This window comes from Nannospalax galili, unplaced genomic scaffold (genome assembly GCF_000622305.1).
Source record: "Nannospalax galili isolate Female #2095 unplaced genomic scaffold, S.galili_v1.0 scaffold1119, whole genome shotgun sequence".
Lineage (NCBI taxonomy): Eukaryota > Metazoa > Chordata > Mammalia > Rodentia > Spalacidae > Nannospalax > Nannospalax galili.
Genome location: NW_008343597.1, coordinates 439,902 through 453,613, shown reverse-complemented (window position 1 = coordinate 453,613; position 13,712 = coordinate 439,902). Strand labels below are relative to the sequence as shown.

Below are 13,712 nucleotides of genomic sequence, written 5' to 3'. Positions count from 1 at the left end.
TTCCAGGCCAGCTGGGGCTACAGGAAGACCCTGTCTCAAAAAGACCCCCCCTTGAACTCAAAGAGATCTGCCTACCTCTGCCCCCCCTTCCCATCCCCCCCCAGTGCTAGGATTAAAAAACATGCACCACCTCTTTTTTATTTTTTATTTTTTAATTTTTATTGTGTATGTGTATGTCTGTGTATATATGTCACGTGTGGGTGCCCAATGAGGTCAGAAAAAGACACCAGGATCCCTGGAGCTGGAGTTGCAGGTAGTTGTTAGCCACCATGTCAGTGCTGAGAACTGAACTTGGGTCCCCTTAACCACTGAGCCATCTCTCCAGCGCAGCAGTGATCTTTTCTTTTTTTGGGGGGGGTGGGGGAGCATGGTGGGGCAGGGTCTCATGTATCCCATCACTGTTAGACAGAAGTGACCTTGGATGAGCTTGGACTTCTTATCCACCTGCCTCTATATCCCAAGTGCTAGGATTACAGACATGTGCTACCATGCCAAGTTACATGCAGTACAGGGGATTGACCTAGACCTTCATGCATGCTAGGCAAGCACTCTACCAAATGAGTTATATCCCCAGCATAGTAATTCTTTAATATCAAGGTGTCTAGTTGACAGACAGGATTTTATTATATCTTGAGCCCTCACTTAGTCAAGGTTAGATATAGTTCTTCAGCTAAATACAGATTTAGTATGGCTCCATGTTGTATTTTATTTGTATGTCTTAAGATGTAAATTCAGGGGCTGGAGATATGGCTCAGCAGTTAAGAACACTGACTGTTCTTGCAGAAGACACAGGTTCAAATCCCAGCACCATGTGGCAGCTAACAACTGTCTGTAACTCCACTTCCAGGGGATCCGACAGCCCCATCTGTCCTCCGAGGGCATTGCACTACACGGGTGCACTTACCTACATGCAGGCAATACACGCATATACATAAAATAAAAATAATAAATAAAATTTTTTTTAAAATGCTTCATTAAAAAAAGAAATATACAGGTAACATTAATTATATTACAGTTCTTGTTTGTTATTTACTTGTATGTAGGGTTGGTTTTATCTTTTTATTTTTTTTAATTATGTGCATGTGGGTATGTGTGCAGGTGCCAGCAGAGGCCAGAGGTTTCAAATTCTAGGTGCTTGTGAGCCACCTCACATGACAGGCTGAGCTTGGGGCCTCTGAAAGAGCAGTATGCTCTCTTAACTGCTGAAACTTTTGTCTTGTTTTTGATGTAGGCCAGGCTGACTTCAAACTTAATATTTAACCAAGGATAACCTTGAACTTCTGATCTTCCTGTCTCCACCTCCCGAGTGTAAAGATGACACATGTGAGCCACCAGGCCTGGTTTATGCAGCACTGGGTATGGAACCCAGGGCTTTGTACATGCTAGGAAAAGTGCTAAACCAACTCAGCTACATCCCTAGTCCATCAATGTCATTTTTGCAATTTACCCAAATATAGATTCATAGAACAGCCAGCATTACAGATACAGATTATAGCCAGGTTTGATATTGCACACCATTAATTCCAGCACTCTAAAGGCAGAGGCAGGTGGATCTCTGTGAGTTTAAAGTCAGCCTGGTCTACATAGTGAGTTCCAGGCCAGCTAGAAATATATAGTAAGATCCTGTCTCTCAAAATCAAAAATTAAAAAATATAAAAGATACAGATTATAGCTAGGTGTGGTAGTACATGCCTATAATCCTAGCACTCAGAAGGCTAAGGCTAGAGGATTGGGATTTCGTGGCCAGCCTAGGTTACATAACAGACCTGTTTCCAGAAACAAAGGCACAGATTTTTTCAAGCTACAAAGGAACTACCTTGTGCTAAACCTATAGTTATAATCACCTACTCAACATTCCCTACACTGACTAATCTCTTGTCCATCTCGATTGTCTTTTGCTTTTAATTGAATGTAAATGCCTTTAGAGACATTTTTACTTTACTTTAGTTCTCAGCATTATCTGTTTTCCTCTATCCAGCTGTCCTTAGATATGTGCTTCCTGCCTAACACATGTACGCACTTACGGTTGATACCTTTGCCCCTTTGATTAGACCTTAGTCTTTCAGTGGATCCCTGGCTATTGACCCTTCCCGGGGCTGACAGCTGCTTCTCCTCCTCTCCCCCTCCCACTGTAGATGCAGGCCCTGATTTCCTGTGAGTGCACCATCTGTCCTGACTGCTTCCGGCAACACTTCACCATAGCCCTGAAGGAAAAGCACATCACAGATATGGTGTGCCCTGCCTGTGGCCGCCCCGACCTTACTGATGACACACAGTTACTCAGCTACTTTTCCACCCTTGACATTCAGGTACTACAGCCCCTAGGGTTTAGGTATACTAGCTGTAAACAGGAATTCTGTCTTCCGACCACCTCTGCATCTTGTCCCCAGCTCCGAGAGAGTCTAGACCCAGATGCCTATGCTCTGTTCCATAAGAAGCTGACTGAGGGTGTGCTCATGCGGGACCCCAAGTTCTTGTGGTGTGCCCAGGTAAGTGACCATATCAAAAGAGCTGACTATGGAGGGACAAGGGGATGGTACCAGGTCCAGCCCTGAATAGCTGTATTCTTTTGGACTCACAGTGCTCCTTTGGCTTCATATATGAGCGTGAACAGCTAGAGGCGACATGTCCCCAGTGTCACCAGACCTTCTGTGTGCGTTGCAAGCGCCAGGTGAGTCACACTCATCCTTTCAGAAGTGTTGAGTCAGGTACTGCCAGGTACTGTTAGACTCAGGGAGTGTACTAGAAGGCAAGACAGTCAAGAACTCTAAGCTTAAAAGACCTGTGGGGTTGGGGTGGAGAAGCAGCCTAGGGAGATAGCATGCTCAGTAAAGTGTTTACCATGAAAGCATGGGGAGCAGAGTACGGTCTCCATAACCTGTATTTAAAAAAAAAAAAAGCTAGGTGATGGCAGGCAAACTGCAAATAAATAAGTAAATGTCATTTTTAAAATTTAAAGCCAGGTCTTGTGGTGCACAGTTACAATCTCAATGGGGGTTTGGGGCACTACACAGGTGGATCCCTGAGACTTGCTGGCCAGCCAACCTAGTCCATTTGGTGAGTTCCAAGCCAGTGAGGGACCCTGATTCAAAAAAAAAGAGCCCAGCAGTGGTGCTACACACCTTTAAATCCCAGCACTAGGGAGGCAGAGGCAGGCAAATTACCAGCCTGGTCTGCATAGTGAGTTCTAGGCTAGCTGGGGCTACAGGAAGACTCTGTCTCAAAAAAACAAAAACAGATTTGGGTGGCACTTGAGGCATGATACAGGATGTTGTTCTGGCCACACACAGGCTAAACTCCCCACACTGACACTCCCATACTCACAGGGAGGAAAAGTTTACTAGGTAAGTAGCCAAGTTCAAGGAGAAAGGGAAAATGGAGGGAGGAAAAGAAGAAAGTCAAGGAAGGGAAGGTAGAGGAGAGATGGGCAAAGGAGAGAGGTAGTAATTATACATAGGTAAAGTCCGTGAAGAACAGCATGGACCTACGGAGCATACAGAGGACACGTAAATCTAATTTTTTTTTTTTTGGTTTTCTGAGATAGCATTTTGTTTTGTTTTGTTTTTTTGCTGATTTTTGTTTTTTGGTTTTTTTTTTGAGACAGTCTCCCTGTAGCCCCAGCTGGCCTGGATTCACTGTGGAAACCAGGCTGGCCTTGAACTCACAAGATCGCCTGCCTCTGCCTCCTGAGTGCTGGGAGTAAAGGCATGCACCACCACGCCCAGCTAAGACAGCATTCTTTTATGTGGCCCAAACGGGCCTAAAACTTTGTGCAGTCCTCCCACTCACCTCCTGAGTGCTGAGAGTATAGGTGTGTGTAATACTGGCAGGTAGTTGGATAGGAGCAGCCGCCAGATGAGGCTAGCCTTTGAGGCCAAGTAAGGCAGGTGTTTGGCTTTCATTCTAAGACTAAGCACAAAGAGTGACACTGTCACTTACATTTTAAAAGGTTAGTTTGATACCAGAATACTTGAATCTGTGTCATAGAACATAAAACAAACACCGATGTCCCTACTGGCAAACCTCAGACTTAGTATACCACTAATACTGTTGAAACCCCTTGACCTCTACTTTGAAAGGCCTTTTGGCTGCAGTGTAGAGACTAAGGTACAGGGACACAGAAGTGAAAGCAGACTGGAATAAAGCAAGCATGTGTCTGAAGCAAGGTGCGGCTGTACCTGGAGGAAGGTGGTAGCGGTGAGGACAGAGAAGGGGCGGGATTGAGACAGGTTTGGAAGGTGTAAACAAGACTTATGAATAAATAGTGGTCACGTGAGGAAATGAAAACAGAATGTCCCCTTTCCCACCCCCCAGTTTTGAGCAAAGGGTGTAAGACCAACAAGAGGGACCCAGGGCATGGGAGAAAGCATCCATGCAAAGCCTTCTTTCCTTCTGGCAGTGGGAGGAACAGCACCGAGGACGGAGCTGTGAGGATTTCCAGAACTGGAAACGTACCAATGACCCTGAATACCAGGCTCAGGGTCTGGCAATGTATCTTCAGGAAAATGGCATTGGTAAGGCTGCCCTGCTTGGTCTGCTCCGTGGTCTTATCTTGGCAGTGGCTTCCTTCTTGAGGGCTTTGAGTTACAATGACAGCTCACCCTGAACTGCTGGCCCCTTACAGACTGCCCTAAGTGCAAGTTCTCTTATGCACTGGCCCGAGGAGGCTGCATGCACTTTCACTGCACCCAGTGCCGTCACCAGTTCTGCAGTGGCTGCTACAATGCCTTCTATGCCAAGAATGTGAGTTCAGAGAGTAAGGAAGAGAAGTGGGGAGGCTGCCTTGGGCTTGAGGGGCAGAGGCTATAAAGGAGCAGCCCAGGGGAAAGAAAGAGGTCAGTAGGCTCTACGGTGCCTCTGTCCCTTTTTCCCCTTTGCTTGCCCTAGACCCTTTAATGTCTTCATCTCCTCTCACCCCAGTACCCCTCACACGGGTTCTTGAGAGTCCAGGATCCCAACAGTCTCCAACTTCCCTTCTCCCATCTGGGTTTTACCAGAAATGTCCAGACCCAAACTGCAGGGTGAAAAAGTCCCTGCATGGCCACCACCCTCGAGACTGCCTCTTCTACCTACGGGACTGGCCTGCTGTCCGGCTCCAGAAACTGCTGCAGGTTAGAGGTGGCCAGCCCAGCGGGGTGCTCAGGTTGCTAAGAGAAGAGGCAGGGTCCAGGGTGGGAAAGAAGGGAAAAGGCTGGCTACGAGAAAATTCAGCAGTGGCTGGATTAAAGGAAACAATGCCCATATGTCTCTACCTCTCCTCAGGAAAATAACATCATGTTTAATACAGAGCCTCCAGCTGGGGCCCGGGCAGTCCCTGGAGGTAAGTGTCAGACAAGCCTCTGAAGTAGAGATGGTGTGCTTGGATCTGGGCTTACTTGTGTGTTCGTTGGTAAACTAAATAACCTCTCCATGTCTCATTTCCTCCTGTGAAATGAGGGTAACATCTACCTTGTGGCTAAGCTGTATTGCACAAGGTATCATTAAAGCATTTGGCCCTTAAGTTTCTTTCCGCATTCTCTAATATTATGATTCATTAATTAGCTCTATGGACAGTTAATGAGACCTGCTAATTGCAGGGCACTGGTTTAGGTTCTATGAGGGCAACAAAAGTTATTAACTAAGGTTCCAACCTACCTTACTTCTTACCATCTAGATTCAGGTAAGACTCCCAGAATAAATTAACCATACAGGAGCTAAAGAACAATCAAGAGCAGTATTAGCCGGGCGTGGTGGTGTGCACCTGTAATCCCAGCACTTGGAAGGTAGAGGCTGGAGGCCAGCCTGGTCTACATAGGGAGTTCCAGGCGAGCTGGGGCTGTGGGAGGATCCTGTCTTAAAGGGGGGGAGGGGCTGGAGAGATGGCCAGTGGCTAAGAGCACTGACTTTTCTTATAGTGGACCCAGGTTTGATTCCCAGCACCCACATGGCATCTAACAACTGTCCATAACTCCAGTGCCAAGGGAATCCAGCGCCTTCTTCTGACCTCTAAAGGCATTGTATAACATGGGTGCACTTACACACATGAAGGCAATACACCCATACACATAAATTTTTTAAAAAACATTAATATCCTCAATGAGAGCAAGAGAGAAAAAAACAAGTTTGTTTTTGTTTTTGTTTTTGTTTTTTGAGGTAGGTGCTCACTGTGTACACCAGGCTAGTCTCAAACTCAGAGATCCACATCTCCTCTGCCTCCTGAGTGCTGGAGTTAAAGGCATGCATCAATCACCACACCCAACAAAAGAGCAGTTTTAAGGAAGCATGTGATTATGGGCCCAAAGCCATCTTGAGTAAAAGTAAGGCTATAGCAAGGTCTCTACTTCTGAATCTAATATGCCCTGCCACTGAGTTCATCTCTAAGTACTTTACTACCACAACTGGTAGAGCAGTATTTCCTGGGCTCAGCCCCTTCCTTGGAGGCTGTTCCCCTCTGTGGATATCCCAAATCTCCAGGGGCTTTGTAGTCAGTGGCCTCCTCCCAACAGAGTATTCCTTCCTTCCTTTACTCTTAGGTGGCTGCCGAGTGATGGAGCAGAAGGAGGTTCCCAATGGGCTCCGGGACGAAGCTTGTGGCAAAGAAACCCAGCCAGGCTATGCAGGCCTCTGCCAGTGAGTGCCTGTGATTGGTGGTGGTGGGGATCTGGGGGGCTAGGTTGCTCAAGCCATAACATGGGGTCCTTCAAAGCAGAGGAAGGAGGGATCTCTCTGGATAAGGGTAGTAGCAGCAGCATAGAGATACTGGGTGTCACTTTCTGTAAGTACAGCAGCCTGAGGACTTGGTAGTCTTATTTGTCTAAGAGATGGCTCATCAGGAAAAGGCACTTGCTAGCCAAGCCAGAGGACCTGAGTTCAGCCCCCCAACCCACAAGATGGAAAGAAATCCAACTCTCAAAAGTTGTTTTCTGACCTCCATATGTGTGCATATGCATGCACATACAAGTAAATGTACATTTTTTTAAAGAATCTGCAAAGTACTAAACACATTCCATTAATACTAAACAGAAGAATAAATATTCGGCTACCTATCTACCCAGGGCACACTACAAAGAGTATCTTGTGAGCCTCATCAATGCCCACTCCTTGGACCCAGCAACCCTGTATGAAGTGGAGGAGCTGGAAACAGCCATTGAGCGCTACCTACATGTACACCCCCAGCCAATGGCTGGAGAGGATCTTACTGCCTACCAAGCCCGATTGTTACAGGTAAAGATGTCACCCAGCTTTTCCTGACCCCGCCCTCCAGAAGTCACCTGTCACAGCCGCTTTCTGAACTCCAGATTTCCAGTATCAGCCTCCCTCTCTCTCCTTCACAGAAGCTGACAGAAGAGGTACCACTGGGACAGAGTATCGCCCGCAGAAGGAAGTAGCAGAGGGCCCGGGTCCTGATGAGGGCCCATGATCCTACTTCCCCAAGATGGCTCCAGCACCAATAAAGAGGCATCTTATTGCCTAGGCTTCTTGGTGGTCCTTCTTCCTGGCCTCACCATCTAGGGGCATTAGGGAAAGGGGATAGGGTGGGCAAACAGAATATTTGTTGGAAGGGCCCCCTGCAGCCAGCCATTTAACCTGTCCTGGACTTCTGGCCAGGAAGACAGCAGAAACCATGGATGGGCAAAGGAGACCCTCCCCATCCAACCACCTGGCCTGGGCTTCACCTTCCTCCTTTTTATCCTTTCATTAACTTCAGCTGCTATTCGAGGTCAGCCGAAGTATATCAAGCAAGCATTGTTGAGGAGCGCAGATCCCGAGACCCCGGGGCTGATCTGGAACTTGACCTCCCTGGGGAAGTGTCAGCACAGGACTGCTGCCAGCAAGGAGTAGCCCTGAAAGGAAGGGGAGGAAGGAGCCTGGCAGGAAGGAAGCAGACCCTGGGCCTGCTGCTTGACTGAGTTGACTGGGAGAATTCTCAGCAGCTGCTTCCCTCTGCTGGTAACCGCTTGCCCTGCAACTCAGACCACGTGATTTCTGGGAACCGCTCCTCCCTGGAGGAGAACTGAAACTTAGGGTGGGGACTGTAGAAAGGGGTGGAGACATCAGAAAGCCTTTTAGCCGAGAACCGAGCTGAGGCTGAGTGAATACTGGACATACCGGACTGTAGCTCAGGTAAGAGCAGCCCCAAGGGGGTTGGGTGGGGGGGGTTCGGCCTGGTATCTAGAGCCAGAAGGACTGTGAGATGAGGTGAAGGTTCCAGGGCCTAGGCTAGAGGAAGGATCAGACAGAAGGCTTCTCAATCGCCTTCTATGGGAAGTTTGGCCTGAGAGTGAAGGCTGATAGGACCGGTGTCCAAGGTCCAGTAGGCAGGAGACAGGGAGGCACTGCTGCAAACTTACCTCTGGAGGAAGGCCCTTTGCCCAGCCTCAGCTGACCTTTTGTTTTTTGCCTCTGGCCCTGCCCCCAACTCTGCCTCTCCTGCAAAGGGAGAAGAGACGGGGGTGAAAGGATAGGTGGTCAACATGGTGAGTAGAGGGTTGGTGAGATGCCTTCAAAGCAGCTGTTGCCCCTGCAGATGCTGGGAATCTAGACAGAGCCTCTGCAGGAGCAGAACATCAAGGGAATTCCCCCAATTTTCTGAAACACCTCAACATTAAGACCAGTGGCCAAGGTTTCCCTCTAGGCATCATAACTTAAAATATTAAGAAATTTTAAAAAACAATTGCTAGTGATGGCAGAATTGAAATAGTTTCACCTCAGATGATGTTGAGACATGTTTAGAACCAAAAGAAAATGGGAGAAAGGGAGGGTCTGTTTGGAGAAGCTGGCCCCAACAGTCAAGGTTCATTGGATTTTTATCTCCTGAACGATCAATTTTCATGCATCCTGCTCCTTTTTTCTAGAATGGCATCAGGCAAGCCACGCTGTACCCGAAAGCTCCGGGAATGGGTGGTGCAGCAAGTGGAGAGTAGGCAGTTCCCAGGGGTGTGCTGGGAAGATGCAGCCAAGACCATGTTCCGAATTCCCTGGAAGCATGCAGGCAAACAGGACTTCCGGGAAGACCAGGATGCTGCCTTCTTCAAGGTGAAAGGGCCAGGAAACCACCATCACCTCCCCAGTAGAGGATGGTTGTATGCACTGTGTGCTTACCACCAAGCACTTTTGTCTGCCTGGGTTTTGGGTAAAGGGCATCCTGAAAAGTGGAACCAGCTCTTCCATTTGCAGAACCACAGTCAAAAATTACTAAGGATTTCAAGATGGCAAGAGGAGAATACAAACCCAGTACAAGCCCATCTGAGCTCAAGGCCTGCACAAGTGTTCAGGCCATATGCCAGGGAAACCAACCCTTTGGAGGGACATCTAGAGACTATAAGACTTTGTGTTTTCTTCACCTCATTTCCTACTAGGCTTGGGCAATATTTAAGGGAAAGTACAAGGAGGGGAACATAGGAGGCCCTGCTGTCTGGAAAACTCGCCTACGCTGTGCCCTCAACAAGAGTCCTGAATTTGAGGAGGTTCCTAAGAGAGGCCGTATGGATGTTGCTGAGCCCTACAAAGTATATCGGCTGCTGAAACCAAGAACCCTCCCTGGTGAGTGTCCCCTTGGCCAACTGTTCTTGGAATGAGCAAACTGGCAAGGAAGAATGGAGATCAAAGCCTTCTGGGGAGGTGACAGCCCTCCCCAGACCTCTCAGAGGCCTTATCCCAGATCGCTTTCCCAGACCTGCCCAGCTTTTAGCTGCTTGAGACCTTCCCCTACCATCTTTCTCTGTGTAAAAGAACTTTTTACTTACTAACCTTTCACTCTACTCAATAATTACACAGCCAAGTCAGGAATCCAGAACTCCTCATCCAAGCAATCCTTCAGTTCTGTGTCACCCAAGAGGGAAGAGAATGTGGGCATCAAGAACTGCACGCTCAGTTATTCCTGTCCTCACGACTCCCCTGATAATGTGAGTGCTGGAGAGGGCCTAGGTGGGCCTAGAGTGGGACAGTAACCAAAGGAAGAAGTGAGCCAATGGTAGATGTTGCATCTGCAGGAGGAGGTGAGGGCCAATGGGGTCACAGACCACTCAGACAGTGGGAACAGCAGCAGTCCTGAACCACAGGAAGGTACCGTCTCCCTTGCCTCTGTGTCACCTCCCTTGCTGCACCCTCTGTCCCTTGGACTCCTCAGTCCCACTCTGAATAATGAATGCCTTTGCCTCCCTTCCAGTTACTGTCAAAACTGAAGCCACCATTCAAGAGGACCCAGTGTCCATGGAACATCCGCTTCCTCTGAACTCAGGTACTTGGCTTTTCTAACCCTTTCTCATTTCCTTTGCTCAGGTCTGCTTCCTCTGATCTTGCCTGAATTATATACTCCACCAGAACTTAGAACAAACTGGGCCCTCTTTGTTTCAGGCACCATTCTATCCATTGAGTATTCCATGTGGCAGATCATACACTCTTCATTTCTTCATAAAGCTTTTTTGGGAAAACCCCCAGAGCACCCTTCTTACTCTGTTCCCTGGACATCCATATTGAGACGTTGATTTCATTATGATCAAGAAAGCCCAGTCTCTGAGACCTTCTTATAAGCTACACAGCCATGACCATTAAGCTCAGAGGGGTGACTCCTAATCTGGTCAGTAAAGGCCAGGCACCACCAGGCCCAGCTTTCGCTTCTTTTTGAGACAGGGTCTCATGTAGCCCAGACTGACGTAAAATTCACTATACAACCATAGATGACTTTGAGTTTCTGATCACTTGAGTGCACGAATTAAAGACCTAGGCTACCATGCTAGGTTTGTGGGTTTATGCAATGCTGGGGATTGAACCAAGGCTTTCTGCATGCTAGGCAAGCACTCTTCCCCTCTTCCAACCTAGCCACATTATCAGCCCAAGGGCACCTTTTCTTTTTCTGGTCTTTTTAAGACAGGGTCTCCCTGTAGCCCCAACTGGCCTGGATTTCACTATGTAGACCAAGCTGGCCTTGAACTTAGATCTGCCTGCCTCTGCCTCCTGAGTGCTGGAGTTAAAGGTGTGTGCCACCACGCCCAGCTTCCAAGGGGCACCTTTTCTGACCTCAGAAGGTGTAACAGGTGCCCTAGCCACAGTCTGTTTTTCCCAGTGCTTGCTTGGGTTCCCTCTCTGAACTTCAGTTTCCCCATTAGCAAAATGAGAACACTGGATCTCAAGGAACTCCATTTTCCTAAAGCCTTGTGCTAACCAGTGTACCACTGGGGAGAGGGCTGTTACCAGCTTTCAGGCTCCTCCAGCACGTGGTACAGCTGGGCTATTCTGTCCCCAGACTACTCACTGCTGCTCACCTTCATCTACTGTGGGCGCGTGGTGGGTGAGGCCCACGTGCACAGCCTGGACTGCCGCCTTGTGGCTGAACCCTCCGGCTCCGAGAGCAGCATGGAGCAGGTGGTGTTTCCCAAACCTGATCCACTGGAGCCCACCCAGCGCCTGCTGAGCCAACTTGAGAGAGGTATCCTGGTAGCCAGTAACTCCAGAGGCCTCTTTGTACAGCGTCTTTGCTCCATCCCCATCTCGTGGAATGCACCTGAGGCCCCACCTGGGCCAGGCCCACATCTACTGCCCAGCAATAAGTGTGTGGAGCTCTTCAGGACTACCTCTTTCTACAGAGGTGAGGCTGCTCTAGCTGGGCACCCGAACACCTACCCCCATTTCACTATTGCCTGGCCTGACTTGGGCCCTACCACCACCCTGTCTATCAGCAGATCTTCACTGCAGCCTATGCATAGCACTCCTGCACTTGTGTGGTGCACATCCTATGTAGTCATTTGTTCAGTCTTGGCAGCTCTTCCCTAGGCTAGGTCAGAGAAGATGAGGGTCAGCAGGAGTCTAGCACAAAGAGTGTCACATTTTGGGGAGCATTATCACATGAAGTACTGTTATATGAATGTGTGCAAACAAGTTAACAGATTTTAAGCTTTGTGACTCTCCTACATACACACACTGGAACACACAACTCTATGGAAGAACCTTACGTACACTGGCCCCACTGTGCCATCTCTGCCACACTCCTAAGACTCTCTTCCTTCTGTCCACTCTTCCAATTCCAGTTCCAGCCTCTAAATCTGAGCATAGGATCGGGGCCAGGACCAAGGGTATAACAGAGTGTGGGTGTTCCCAGGGTCATGGGTGTCCTAGTGTTGGGAGGGTGTGAGCAAGCAACAATGGGATTCGTAGCCAGGGTTGCTGCCTATGAGGACTCCAAACTCACCCAGCAGAGAGCTTTTAGCTGCAGTGTCTGCTGCTTCTAAACTTCTTGAGGAAGCTCCCTTTCCTGTTGTACATCAGTGAGTAAGTAGCAACTTAGCCCCTAGCACAGCTTCTGCTCTGGCCTTGTGTTCATGTGACCCCATTCCCACCACTTTGTGCACCCTGGGTTCCCAGGTATTCCCTTCTTCCCATGGCTGCCTCTACTTTTTTGGTTTTGTTTTGGGTTTTTTTGTTTTGTTTTTGTTTTGTCTTTTTGAGACAGGGTCTCCCTGTAGCCTCAGCTGACCTGAGCTCACTATGTAGACCAGGGTGGCCTTGAACTCAGATCTGCCTGCCTCTGCCTCCCAAGTGCTGGGATTAAAGACCACGCTCCTGGCTTGGTTTTGTTTTTGAGATAAGTCCTCATTCTGTAGCTCAGACTGACCTAGAACTCACTAAGTAGACCAAGCTGATGATCCTCCTGCCTCAGCCTCCTAAATGCTAGGATTACAGGCATGCACCACCATGCCTGCCCTCTTTCTTCTCTAGTCCAGTCCTTGACTCTTTTTCTTTCAGATTTGGTCCGGTACTTCCATGGCCAAGGTCCCCCACCCAAGTTCCAGGCCACATTGCATTTCTGGGAGGAGATTCCTGGCTCCAACCATACACAACAGAATCTTATCACAGTGCAAGTGAGTTCAGGGCCAGGGCAGGGTACACTGTTGGGGAGGGAGAACTGTCCCTGAGGGAGTCTCGGGGAAGGAGTTCCTGAATGTACTGTCTGCCCCTGCTGTTCTCATTGAGCCCTGCTCTTCTTTTCTTCTGGTACAGATGGAACAGGCCTTTGCCCGAGATTTACTGAAGGAGATTCCAGAGGAGCAGGCAGCTGCTTTGTTCCTGGTACAGAGCCCAGAACACTCACCTGCCACTTTACCTCTCTGTTCCTCTGGTCTCCGTTGAAGTAGACTCATTCTCCACACTGTTGGTCACCTTCCTTTGGGATGATTCTCATCACTGTCTCTGGCTTATGTGAGACTCACGCAACCTGTGACAGAGAAAGCAAGGATAATTTTTATCCTTTAAAAGCATTTGGTGGGGGAGGTGCTGGATAGATAGTTCAGCAGTTAAGAGCACTGGCTGCTCTTGTAGAAGACCCATGTTCGAATCCCAGCACCCACAAGGTGGCTAACAACTGTCCATAACTCCAGTTTCTGGGGACCTGACGCCCTCTTCTGGCCCCTGAGGGCATTGCACGACACGGGTGCACTTATATACATGCAGGCAATATGCTCGTACACATAAACAAGAAAAAAAATTTTTTTTGAGTCAGGCATTGTGGTGCATGCATTTAATCCCAGCACTTAGGAGATGCAGGCAGAGGCAGGTGAATCTATGTGAGTTTGAGGCCAGCCTAGTGTGTGTAGTTCCAGGTCACCCAGGTTTACATTGGTGAGACACTGTCCAAAAAAGAAAAGAAGAACCAAGCTAGATGGTGAATGTTTATAACTTGAACACTTGAGAGACTGAGATTGGATATTCAAGGACAGCTTTGGAGAGACCTTTTTTTT

At 48.5% G+C, this 13,712-nt stretch overlaps 2 protein-coding genes and 1 long non-coding RNA gene across 5 annotated transcripts in view; 2 read left to right on the top strand and 1 right to left on the bottom strand.

Moving 5' to 3' along the window:
- Nucleotides 1-7,503, top strand: part of Rnf31 (ring finger protein 31) — a 14,064-nt gene extending 6,561 nt beyond the window's left edge. For 2 of the 3 annotated variants that reach the window (XM_008839824.3, XM_017799835.2), the window contains exons 12-21: nucleotides 2,136-2,309; nucleotides 2,391-2,489; nucleotides 2,582-2,671; nucleotides 4,400-4,514; nucleotides 4,625-4,743; nucleotides 4,998-5,111; nucleotides 5,263-5,320; nucleotides 6,513-6,609; nucleotides 7,035-7,203; nucleotides 7,314-7,503. In XM_008839824.3, coding sequence (XP_008838046.1) covers nucleotides 2,136-2,309; nucleotides 2,391-2,489; nucleotides 2,582-2,671; nucleotides 4,400-4,514; nucleotides 4,625-4,743; nucleotides 4,998-5,111; nucleotides 5,263-5,320; nucleotides 6,513-6,609; nucleotides 7,035-7,203; nucleotides 7,314-7,367 — 1,089 coding nt within the window. In that variant the 3' untranslated portion in view covers nucleotides 7,368-7,503. The remainder of the gene's footprint in view (nucleotides 1-2,135; nucleotides 2,310-2,390; nucleotides 2,490-2,581; nucleotides 2,672-4,399; nucleotides 4,515-4,624; nucleotides 4,744-4,997; nucleotides 5,112-5,262; nucleotides 5,321-6,512; nucleotides 6,610-7,034; nucleotides 7,204-7,313) is intronic. The other variant, XM_008839823.2, reaches the window with a different exon arrangement.
- Nucleotides 2,670-4,385, bottom strand: LOC115071490. Its single transcript, XR_003850579.1, has 3 exons — nucleotides 3,790-4,385; nucleotides 2,842-2,878; nucleotides 2,670-2,742 (listed from the first exon to the last, which is right to left on the bottom strand). It is a non-coding gene; the product is annotated as an uncharacterized LOC115071490 (long non-coding RNA).
- Nucleotides 7,504-7,947: 444 nt separating the features above from the next.
- Irf9 (interferon regulatory factor 9) lies at nucleotides 7,948-13,381 on the top strand. The gene is made up of 9 exons (XM_008839826.3): nucleotides 7,948-8,103; nucleotides 8,835-9,015; nucleotides 9,339-9,522; nucleotides 9,757-9,884; nucleotides 9,972-10,044; nucleotides 10,148-10,219; nucleotides 11,225-11,566; nucleotides 12,721-12,836; nucleotides 12,976-13,381. Exons 2-9 carry the CDS (start codon nucleotides 8,836-8,838, stop codon nucleotides 13,102-13,104), a joined length of 1,224 nt encoding a protein of 407 aa, XP_008838048.1. The 5' UTR covers nucleotides 7,948-8,103; nucleotide 8,835; the 3' UTR covers nucleotides 13,105-13,381.
- The last annotated feature ends 331 nt before the right edge of the window (nucleotides 13,382-13,712 follow it).